This window comes from Pseudophryne corroboree, chromosome 9, assembly GCF_028390025.1.
Source record: "Pseudophryne corroboree isolate aPseCor3 chromosome 9, aPseCor3.hap2, whole genome shotgun sequence".
Lineage (NCBI taxonomy): Eukaryota > Metazoa > Chordata > Amphibia > Anura > Myobatrachidae > Pseudophryne > Pseudophryne corroboree.
Window position 1 is genome coordinate 75,232,411 of NC_086452.1, and position 12,471 is coordinate 75,244,881.

The 12,471-nt window shown below is 48.0% G+C and overlaps 1 protein-coding gene across 2 annotated transcripts in view; it reads right to left on the minus strand.

Annotated features, from left to right (window-relative positions):
- LOC134957550 (vitamin D3 hydroxylase-associated protein-like) overlaps nucleotides 1-12,471 on the minus strand; it is a 181,824-nt gene that overhangs the window by 17,311 nt on the left and 152,042 nt on the right. For both annotated transcript variants that reach the window (XM_063939531.1, XM_063939532.1), the window contains exon 9: nucleotides 3,980-4,077. In XM_063939531.1, the coding sequence (XP_063795601.1) occupies nucleotides 3,980-4,077 (98 nt within the window). The remainder of the gene's footprint in view (nucleotides 1-3,979; nucleotides 4,078-12,471) is intronic.

Below are 12,471 nucleotides of genomic sequence, written 5' to 3' on the forward strand. Positions count from 1 at the left end.
TTGCCCACTGCAAAGTTAGCCTTGACTCCTTTCTTCTCTGGGGATGTTTATAACAATGAAGTTTGTCCCCAGATCTGGTACGAATAAAATATCTTGGTTGTCTGTAACTGGTTTCAGTTCTTATTCTTGGGTGTGCCATGATTGTCCTGACCTTGTCTCCATTCCCACTGACTGTTATAGGGTTTTGGCCCTCATTCCGAGATGATCGTAGCTGTGCTAAATTTAGCACAGCTACGATCATTCACACTGACATGCGGGGTGGTGCCCAGCACAGGGCTAGTCCGCCCTGCATGTCAGTGCCGGCCCCCCTTCCCTCCGCAGAAGTGCAAAAGCATCGCACAGCGGGGATGCTTTTGCACTTCAAGAGTAGCTCCCGATCAGAGCAGCTTTAGCGTGCTGGCCGGGAGCTACTCGTCACTCCCCGGCCCGCAGCGGCTATGTATGATGTCACGCAACCGCTGCGGGCCACTCCCCACACGGTCCGGCCATGCCTGCGTTGGCTGGACCGCGCCCACGAAATGCCGCCGTTCCACCCCCTCCCGCCCATCGGCTGCCTCTGCCAGTCAATCAGGCAGAGGCGATCGCAGCCCAGCTACGGCCTTCGGCCGTCTGGCATGCATCGGCGCACTACGGCGCCGGCGCATGCACAGTGGGTACCCGTTCGCTCGGCTGCGATAAAAAGCAGCGAGGGAACGGGTCAGAATGACCCCCTTTGTGTGCTTAATGATGTAAACCATTCTTGTTTGAACTTGAAGTACTTTGTGTCTCCCGAGTCTAAGTACCAGCAATCAATCTTGTGACTGTGACACTAAAGGCTGACTTGTTTTTCCTGTCACTCTTCTTTTGTTGGGTGGCATTTGTTGTACCATTCAGTTTCCTTTCAGAGGCCGTGTAACCTTGTGACATACAAAACAGCTGTACTTGGGCCTTCTGGGCTTGGTATTCCTTGCGTGTAATGCAGTGCTCTCAGCACTTGTTTCTACAGGTATGTTTTCCTGGAACTGCAACAGTTTAGTTCTTATGCTGCTGCGGCACAGTGCATGCTGTGTAACATAGTAACATAATTAATGAGGTTGAAAAGAGGCAAAATGCCCATCGGGTTCAACCTGTATTCTGTATTAAGCCGAGTTCATTATAATGTCCCTGCTGAAGTAATGTTTTATGTCTAGTTAACAACTATAAATCATGTTTCTCCCAGATTATCAATGTCAATATTCTAAATGTTATAAAACCTTTGATATCATTTTCAGTCAGAAATGTATCCAATCTGTTTTTAAATGCATTTACAGAGTCCGCCATTACCACCTTCTCTGGCAGGGCGTTCCAAATCCTTATTGCCGTAACAGTGAAGAACCCTTTCTTACTTTGTGTACGGAATTTTCTCTCCTCCAGCCTCAGCGAGTGCCCACGTGTCCTATACAGAGTTATTTTAATAAACAATTCCTCTGATAACTCTTTGTAATGTCACTTTACATATTTGTGCTGATCCAAAGGCAAGACTCACTGTATACTTCACACGCAGGGTACTATGGTGACTGGGCCCATAATGTGTTGATATGTCCTACTAGTGTGAAACCTAGGAGGGTAACAATGGGCACCAGCACAATTGTGAAGTTGAGTTTAGGCCACACAGTGATCCTTAGCCAGGCTTGTAAGGTTATTGTGGAACAGCAGTAACAGAGGTAATGGATGTAGTGGTGGTATAACCCAGGGCCGTTTCTCAGGGCAGGCGAGCAGTGCAACCGCACTGGGCGCCTGTCGAGGCACTAACTGTTGCTCCCTGCTTCCCCCTCCTATTTCTCCCCAAGTAACCTGCTCAGGGGGCGGAGTTTCACGGAATGGCGCGGTTGCATCGTTGCGTCACCACGCAACCCCGTCACTCCGCAAAACTCCTCCCCCCCCCCGAGCGGAGTACAGAGGGGGATCCAAGTTAGGAAGAGGGAAAGGCCGGTGCGAGGAGCGACTGGTGAGGCGGACCGAAGAGCGGTAATCGCCTCTGTAAGTATTCTCTCTCTCAATGTGTAAAATGGGGACACCTGCCGTAATGTGTGAAATGGGGACTTTTGCCTGCCGTAGTGTGGGGATTTAATGTATCAAGGGCATTGCGGTGTATGGCATAATATGGTGCAGGGGGCATTACTGTGTGGGGCTTAATATGGTAGATTTTTTTTTTCCTGTGGTGGTCGTGATCTGTTGGAGCAGGGTCAAAAACTGGATTGTGAGGTAGTCTTTTCAGACGAGGCCATGCCCATTTAAATGAGGCCACACCCATTTAGATGAGGCCATGCCCCCTTGCCGGGTGCACGCGCAAGTTTTTTTTTTATCTAGGTGTATGTGTGTGTGGGGGGGGGGGGGGGCGCATTTTTTTATGTCATGGGGGGCGCATTTTTAAATCTCGCACTGGGAGCCAAATTGGCTAGAAACAGCCCTGGTATAACCATCTAGCAGTGGTAACAGCAGTAACAGGTACTCTCATCTTTATTTAAGCTAACTGCTGCATGTCCGTGCAGCACTGAGACACTCAACACAGTAATTGTGCAGAGTCACGGGGCAGCGCAGTGACTCTCCTGGTGGCCATCTTGGTACAGACTTCACTAAAGGAGATAGGAGTGCAGGAGCGGACTCCTCTCCAGCAGATTTATTATACACAGTAACATGAGACGCATCTCACTGATCTCACTGTGTTCGCACACGCAGTGTGGCCGCTGTGCGTGCGCAAAACACATAGGGCTTCAGAGTGCGAAAGATGCCGTTGCAGCGATCAGCTCTGAATTAGGCCCCATGCAATGTTATTACTTAACCATAAAATCACCACACTGCACCCCATCTACTCTTCTGGAGGAAAAGAAGCTGCCTGCTGCTCTTTAGTGTGGGTGGTACACAGGCAGAGTGGCGCTGGGATACCTAGTCATAGCACTGCACCACACTCCAACCCAAGAAACTGGAGAAGCTGCCCCACGTCCTATTAGATAAGGGCCGGGATGTACTAAAGAGAAAATGCGGTAAAACCCCATTTTACCGCATTTTCGTATGTACTAACCCCCGACCGCCGCGTTTTCGCCCCATAGGGTATCGCCATCTTTTTATGGCGATACCCTATAAAAGCCTATGGGATTCTTACCGCCACATCCCGCCTCCCCCCCCCCCCCCCCCGCGCCGCACACGATGACCCTTCTTCCCCCGGCATACCTGTGCTGCTGCGGCCCCCCTCCTCCTTCTCCCCCGCAGCAAAGCCTTATCTCCTTCTGGCTACAGGGGGAGGAGGAGGAGACCGGGGACTCCCTGAACACGTCACCTCCCGGGTCTGGGAGGTGACGGAGACCCGTGCTGACCCCCGCCGACCCCTGCACACATCATCGCGGGGGCTCCCTATACCGCACTGCGATACTAATCGCATATGTTAGTACATATGCGATTAGTATCACTGCGGTAGGCGGCAAGGGGCGGCGATGACATATAGTACATCCCGCCCAAGGTGAAAAGCAGCGGGGGGGGGGTATGACAGTGGCTGGGCCCATATAAATGTTACTGCAACCACTACATTTGATTGGCAGGAGAGCGGATCTTGGTGTCGTTTCTATAGAAACAAGCTAAGCAGCCATGCTCATCCATGTTGCTGCTCTACCAGGTTACCGACCCTCTAATAGAGTAACAATGTATATTGTGAAAGCACAGTCTGGAATCTGACATTACATGGAACATGGGTTGAGGCCCATGTGCACTGGGGCCTTCGGGGATTTTCCATGTCTGCCTGTGGGCCAGTCCGGCACCATACCTGGGGCACCCAAGGAGCTTCCGCTGGTTATAGTCATAGGTACCTTTTCATGGGGTACTGAATACACAGTTGCAGGAAAAAGGGGTTACATTATACAGAATGTTCAACACTGGTTATAGACACAGCATCAACACTGGTTATAGACAGACGTTCATGCATTTTAAGGACTAAGAAACCCTTAATTTAAGGACACCATTAACTCACAATTTATCCACAAGTGTCGTTCCTCCATCTGCAAAGAATCCTCGTAAAACGAGTTCATTGAGTGCGTATTCAGTTCTCGGTGGGGTGAATGGTACAAGCTGTTTTCATTAAAAGCAAAACCATTTTGAATTATTATTGTTGTAATAGATATGATCCATACAGTATATATATAAATTAAATTTGATTTATATGGCACCACAAGCGTTCTGTACTGCTGTACATAAGGTTAGAGAAATCACGGGTGGTATTCAATATGCCAGCTGTTGGAATCCCGGAGTTCAGTATACCGGTGCTGGAATCCTGACACCCGTGGTGGGAGAATAAATAGCGTGGAGCACGTAGCGCACCACTGTGCCCGCAGCGTGGCGAGCGCAGTGAGCCCACAAGGGGCTCATTTGCGCTCGCCCAGCTGTCGGTATTCCGGTGGTCAGGATCCCGGCGCCAGTATGCTGGCCGCCGAGATCCCGGCCGCTGGCATACCATACTACACCCAGAAATCACAACACATAAGGGGAACATCTTTGCGCATACCTCCTTCATAGCTCCCAACCATCCTGATTTTAGGTGTGCAAAGAAGTCCCACGACAGCATATTGAAATGCACATTTTTCATTGTTTGTTTTAGTATTTTATGCCTTTACCCACAACATCTACTGAGTATTCCTCTTAATAATACACTATTGTAGTTGTGCGATATGTGGACACTTACGTTTCTCCTAATTACAAGCAATATATTAACTAACTCCATTGCCAATTATAGGGACAAAGAAAGAGATCACACTGTCTGCCTAGGTGTTTACACTTGTTAGCAGTGGTATTCATGGCGCACAAGGGGCTCATTATCAGTATAAATTTGTATGAACTAGAATTAAAATAAATAAATATATAGAATAAAACTAATATAAAAATAGGATTTTAATTACCTACCGGTAAATCCTTTTCTTGTAGTCTGTAGAGGATGCTAGGGTCCATATTAGTACCATGGGGTATAGACAGGTCCACTAGGAGCCACTGGCACTTTAAGAGTTTGATAGTGTGGGCTGGCACCTCCCTCTTTGCCCATCCTACCAGACTCAGTCTAAAAACTGTGCCCGAGGAGACGGACATCTTTGAGAGAAGGGTTTTACACAGATATTGGCGAGATTCACACCAGCTCACACAACAAGGCAAACCAAGTTAACTAGCTTGAAACTCAGCAACAGCTGAAACATTACTAAACCAAGTAATAATGCAGTACTTAACTAAGAACAAAGTCGTACTGAACCATATAACCACTGCAGGACAACGAAGCGCTGGGCGGGTGCCTAGCATCCTCTACGAACTACGAGAAAAGGATTTACTGGTAGGTAATTAAAATCCTATTTTCTCTTACATCCTAGAGGATGCTGGGGTCCATATTAGTACCATGGGGATGTACCAAAGCTCCCAGAACAGGAGGGAGAGCGCGGAGGCTCCTGCAGAACTGATTGACCAAACTTTAGGTCCTCAGCGGCCAAAGTATCAAACTTGTAGAACTTAGCAAACGTGTTCGACCCAGACCAAGTAGCCACTCGGCAAAGTTGTAAAGCCGAGACATCCCGCGCAGGTGCCCAGGAAGAACCCACCTTACGAGTAGAGTGGGCCTTAACAGATCTTGGACATGGCAAGCCTGCCGTAGAATACGCATGCTGGATAGTGAACCTGATCCAGCGAAAGATAGTCTGCTTAGAAGCAGGACACCCAATTTTCTTGGGATCATACAGGACAAACAGATAGTCCGATTTTCTGTGACAAGCAGTCATCTTCACATAGATCTTCAGAGCCCTTACGACATCCAAGTACTTTGAAGTAATTGAGGAGTCAGTAGCAACTGGCACCACAATAGGTTGGTTGATATGAAAAGCCGACACAACCTTAGGAAGAAACTGTTGACGGGTCCGGAGCTCAACTCTATCTTTGTGACAGATCAAGTAGGGGCTTTTACAAGACAAAGCCCCCAACTCCGACACACATCTAGCAGAAGCTAAGGCCAACAAAGTGACAGCCTTCCATGTGAGAAACTTGACCTCAACCTCATGTAGAGGTTCGAACCAATCTGACTGGAGGAATTGTAACACCACGTTAAGATCCCAGGTTTCTGTAAGCGGCACAAAGGGAGGCTGTATGTGCAGAACCCCTTTCAAGAAAGTCTGAACCTCAGGGAGGGAAGCCAGTTGTTTCTGAAAGAAAATGGATAGGGCCGAAATCTGGACCTTTACGGATCCCAACTTCAGGCCCACATCCACAGCTGCTTGCAGGAAGAGGAGAAACCGTCCTAGTTCAAACTCCACCGTAGGAAACTTCTTCGACTCATACCAAGATACATACTTTTTCCAAATGCGATGGTAATGTTTAGACATTACTCCTTTCCAAGCCTGTATCAGGGTAGGAATAACCTTGTTCGGCATGCCCTTCTGAGCTAATATCTGGCGTTCAACTTCCATGCCGTCAAACGTAGCCGCGGTAAGTCTTGATAAGCGAATGGCCCCTGTTGCAGTAAGTCCTCCCGAAGAGGAAGAGGCCTCGGATCTTCCAGCAGAAGACCCAGAAGATCCGCGTACCAAGCCCTTCTTGGCCAGTCCATAGCAATGAGGATTGCCTAAACTCTTGTTCTCCTTATGAATTTTAGAACTCTTGGAATGAGTTGAAGTGGAGGAAACACGTACACCAACTGGAACACCCACGGAGGGGATGCGGTCAATATGGCGCTGGCCGGAATCCCGGCGGTCGAAATACCGATGCCGGAATCCCGACCGCCACAATCCCGACCGCCACAATCCCAACATATTCTCCCTCCGTGGGTGTCCACGACACCCATAGAGGGAGAATATAATAGTGTGCCGAGCGTAGCGAGGCACCGTGCCCGCAGCGCGGCGAGCGAAGCGAGCCCGCATGGCGCTGCGTTCCGCTCGCCACCCCTGTCGGGATTGTGTGGTCGGGATTCCGGCGTCGGTATTTCGACACGCCGGGATTCCGGCCGGCGGCATTTAGTACTGATCCCCCACGGAGACACCAAGGCGTCCACTGCCATGGCTTGCGGGTCCCCTGACCTGGAGCAATACCTCCGAAGCTTCTTGTTGAGACGGGAGGCCATCATGTCTATTTGTTGTACTCCCCAAAGATCTGTCACCTCCTAGAACACCTTCGGATGGATGCCCCACTCTCCTGGATGGAGATCATGTCTGCTGAGGAAGTCCGCTTCCCAGTTGTCTACTCCCGGAATGAAGATTGCTGACAGCGCCAATGCGTGTTTTTCTGCCCAGAGGATGATTCTTGTTACCTCTCACATCGCAGCTCTGCTCTTCATTCCACCCTGTCGGTTTATGTAAGCCACCATTGTTAAATGGTCTGACTGCACTTGAATGGCTCGATCTCACAGAAGATGAGCTGCTTGGAGTAGACCATTGTAGATGGCTCTTAGTTCCAGAATGTTTATTGGAAGACTGGATTCCAGGCTTGACCACCTTCCTTAGAAGGTTTCCCCCTGAGTGACTGCGCCCCAGCCCTGGAGACATGCATCCGTGGTTAGAAGGGTCCAGTCCTGAATCCCGAACCTGCGGCCCTCCAGAAGGTGAGGTATTTGCAACCACCAGAGGAGTGAGATCCTGGCTTTCAGCGACAGACGTATTCTCTGGTGCATGTGTAGATGAGATCCCGACCACTTGTCCAGGAGATCCAGTTGGAAGGACCGAGCATGAAATAGACGTTATGGTAAGAACTTACCGTTGATAACGTGATTTCTCTTATGTCCACAGGTATCCACAGGATAACATTGGGATATGGTTGAGCGACAGCGGAAATGGCACCAACACGGTCACAAGCTTTCTGGCCTCCCAGCATGCATCGGAGCCTCACCATATAGTCCCGCCCACTGACTCAGTCAAATCAGTTCTTTCCACAGCAATTTAGGCAGGAGCATCAGGTAGAAACCTATTTAGGCGATAAGAACACACAATCACACCCTTCCATACAAGAGGGAAGAGGTTTAGTGATTGTCAAGATCCTCAAATCAGGTGCGTCGGGGTGGGATCCCGGTGTATACCTGTGGACATAAGAGAAATCACGTTATCAATGGTAAATTCTTACCATAACGTCTATTTCTCTGGCTGGGTCCACAGGATTATCCACAGGATAACATTGGGATTCCCAAAGCCAATTTTAGTGGTGGGGACGCTCCTGATTACACAGGAGGACCTTTCGCCCAAAGTCTACGTCATGAGAGGCAAAAGTATCCAAAGCATAATGTCTAATGAATGTGTTTATGGAAGACCATGTGGCTGCCTTACAAATCTGTTCTGCTGAAGCACCCTGTTGTGCTGCCCATGAAGGACCTATCTTACGTGTAGAATGAGCAGAGACATTAGCCGGGGTAGGGAGATCTGCATGAGAATAAGCTTCTGATATTATCATTCGGAGCCATCTTGCCAGCATCTGTTTACTAGCAGGCTATCCTCTTCTATGAAATCCGTAGAGGATGAAGAGAGAATCTGTTTTCCTGATGGCACGAGTACGAACTATGTAGATTCTTAAAGCTCGGACTACGTCCAGCGACGCTTCTCCCGCAGATAGTCCCGATAGCTGAAATGCTGGGACTACAATCTCTTCATTCAGGTAAAACTTTGAAACCACCTTTGGAAGATAACCAGATCTCGTTCTGAGAACTGCTCTGTCTGGAAAAAACTTAGGAAAGGAGACTTACACGATAACGCTCCTAAATCTGACATTCTTCTGGCTGACGCCATTGCCAGTAGAAAAAGTACTTTAGCCGTTAACCATTTAAGATCTGCTCTCTTAAGCGGTTCAAACGGAGGACCCTGGAGGAATTTAAGAACTAAATCCAAATCCCAGGGAGCTGCAGGAGGAACAAATGGAGGTTGAATATGTACAACTCCCTGAAAGAAAGTATGTACATCCTGTAAATCAGCAATCTTTCGCTGAAACCATACAGTTAATGCTGATACTTGAACTCTCAAGGAAGCAACTTTGAAACCTTTATCCAATTCTGCTTAAAGGAAATCCAAAATCCTGGATACTTTAAAAAATCTTGGATTCAAACTTTTTCCAGTACACCAATGAATATAGGCTTGCCATATTCTATGATACACACGAGCTGAAGAAGGCTTTCTTGCTCTAAGCATAGTTTGGATTACTTGTCTTGAAAATCCTCTAGCTTCTAAGATAGAGGTTTCAATAGCCACGCCGTCAAAGATAGGCGATCCATATGACTGTGACAACAAGGACCCTGCATTAGCAGATCTGGACGTTGAGGGAGCAGTATCGGTGCCTCCACGGACATTCTCAGCAGATCTGTGTACCAATGCCTTCTTGGCCAAGCTGGAGCTATTAGAATTATCGCTCCCTTTGCTTGCTTTATTTTTCTCACTACTCTGGGTAACAGAGATATTGGAGGGAACAGATATGCCAGATGAAATTTCCATTCTACTGACAGTGCGTCTACAAGGACCGCTCCTGGGTCCCTTGTTCTCGATCCGTACCTTGGAACTTTGTTGTTTAGATGAGACGCCATGAGGTCTATCTCTGGTAGACCCCATCTGTTCACTAGTGTCTGAAACACTTCTGGGTGTAATGCCCATTCGGTTTCCTGAATGGTGTGTCGACTGAGAAAATCCGCTTCCCAGTTCAGTACACATGGGACAAACACTGCTGACAATGCTGGAAGATGGAGGTCTGCCCATCTTAGAATGGGAGTTACTTCCTCCATCAATTTTTTGCTGTGAGTTCCTCCTTGATGATTGAGGTACGCTACTGCTGTCGCATTGTCTGAGCGAATCTGGACCGGTCTTCCTTGCAGACTGTCCTTTGCCTGAACCAAAGCCATATAAATGGCCCTTATTTCCAACAGATTTATTGGCAGGCGACTTTCCCTTGCGGTCCATTTTACATGGAACCAAAGGCTTCCGAGTACCGCACCCCAGCCTTGCAGGCTGGCATCTGTTGTCAGGACTTGCCATTCTTTTATCCAAAAGGGTCTCCCCTTGTTTAAATGGTCTGTCTGTAGCCACCACGCTAGAGACCTTTTTACATTTCCTAGAAACTTTATCATCTGCTTTTTTATCGTCTGATGAATTCAGTTCCATTTGGTCAGAATAAGGTGCTGCAATGGTCTGGAGCAGTGCCAGATTAAGGTCCTGATGGGCCTGGAGCTGAAATTTATAGAGGGCCTATTGTGCACCGCCGCAGGGGGTGTGACCAGCATGGTGGGGGTGTGAGTAGTGATATGGGGGTGTGGTCTGTGGCTAGCACCATGGAGGGCATAGCTACCCACCTTTCTTTACCCACCTCAATATCACTCCCCACTTTGTTTATATGAAGCATACATCACCTGTTCTGTTATATTAACCACTGAATAAAAAAAACCCAAAAAACAAAACACAAACTATGGTTTTTAAATAAATCAGGCAGAAGTAAAAATAGACACAGCAACGTTTCAGGGACCTAGTCCATTTTATCAAGACATGTCTCTCTCACCATGGCATATACCTGACCTGTCCCCGAAGACGCAGACTGGTGGGAAGGGGCTCACTGTATGGCCCATTTTCTAGGACTCCACCACACTACACCATTCTCCAAAATTTGGGCCTTGAGGTCCTTGCAAGGACAGCAATGCCATTTGGACTTTGTTGGATATGGCCTAGTTGCAAAGGGGCCCCATAACAGTTTAAGCTTTAGGGCCCCAAAAATGTAGCTCCCCCCCCCCATTGGTTATGTTCTCTGATGCAGAAATGTTTATATACCATGTCCTACATTGTCTTATTCTGTAAGTCGCTGTTTTCCAATTTTGTTTTCCTAATTTGCTCTCTATGTACTTTGTTAGGAATCCTTGTGCTGCCATGTAAATACACAATAAAAGTAATAAAATATATATATATATATATATATATATATATATATATACATACATACAGTGATCGAAGTGGACATTTTGAAGTGGGGGTATGCAAAAGTCAAGAACGCAATTATGCGCGCGCCAAAGGCACGCATGCTCCATAAAAGTGGGCGTGGTCACAAAAAGGGGGCGTGCCCAGTGTAGTAGAACCCCTTATAGTACTATCTAGTACTGGTGCCCCTTTCACATTATAGCACACGGTACAAGATGAAATTCACATTACAGCACACGGTACGAGCCGAAATTCACATTATAGCACACTGAATGAGCCGAAATTCACATTGTAGCACACTGAATAAGCCGAAATTCACATTATAGCACACTGAATGAGCCGAAATTCACATTGTAGCACACTGAATGAGCCGAAATTCACATTGTAGCACACTGAGCCGAAATTCACATTCTAGCACACTGAATGAGCCGAAATTCACATTGTAGCACATTGAATGAACCGAAATTCACCTTGTAGCACACTGAATGAGCCGACATTCACATTGTAGCACACTGAATGAGCCGAAATTCACATTGTAGCACACTGAATGAGCCGAAATTCACATTATAGCACACTGAATGATCTGAAATTGTGACAGCAGGGACAGCCAGAATGACGACAGGGAGAGACAGAGTGACGACAGTTAGAGAGAGTGACGACAGTGCCAGCAGGGAGAGAGAGAGTGACGACAGGGAGAGAGAGTGACGACAGGGAGAGAGAGTGACGACAGTGACAGCAGGGAGAGAGAGTGACGACAGTGATAGCAGGGAGAGAGAGAGTGACAGTAGGGACAGGGACAGTAATGAAATGGAGAGAGGGTGACAGCAGGGGAACATTACCTGACTCATTTGTTGCGGGTAAGCGGCTGGTGGCGGTGGGCGGCGGTGAGCGGCTGGCGGCAGTGAGCGGTGGGCGACGGTGGTGAGCGGCTGTCAGCTGGTACAGCACTCTACACAGCCGCCGGCCCCGAGCAGGGACGGGAGCAACATGTGCAGCAGGATGGCCACTTCCCTCGCCTCCTGCTGCACTTTCATTTCCTCATTTCCGGGTTAGTGGAAGAAGTGGCGGTACCATACCGCCGTATACCGCCCCACTTCGACCACTGTATGTATGTATGTATATATATATATATATATATATATATATATATATATATAGTATTTGAGTCTACGGTAACCCAACTTGAAAAACGCTAGCAAACCAGCACACCACCTTTTTAAGCAATGAAAAAATAAGATTTTACTTACCGATAAATCTATTTCTCGTAGTCCGTAGTGTATGCTGGGGACTCCGTCAGGACCATGGGGGATTAGCGGCTCCGCAGGAGACAGGGCACAAAAACAAAGCTTTAGGATCAGGTGGTGTGCACTGGCTCCTCCCCCCATGACCCCCCCCCAAGCCTCAGTTAGGACACTGTGCCCGGACGAGCGTACACAATAAGGAAGGATTTTGAATCCCGGGTAAGACTCATACCAGCCACACCAATCACACCGTACAACTTGTGATCTGAACCCAGTTAACAGTATGACAAACGTAGGAGCCTCTGAACAGACGGCTCACAACAATAACAACCCGA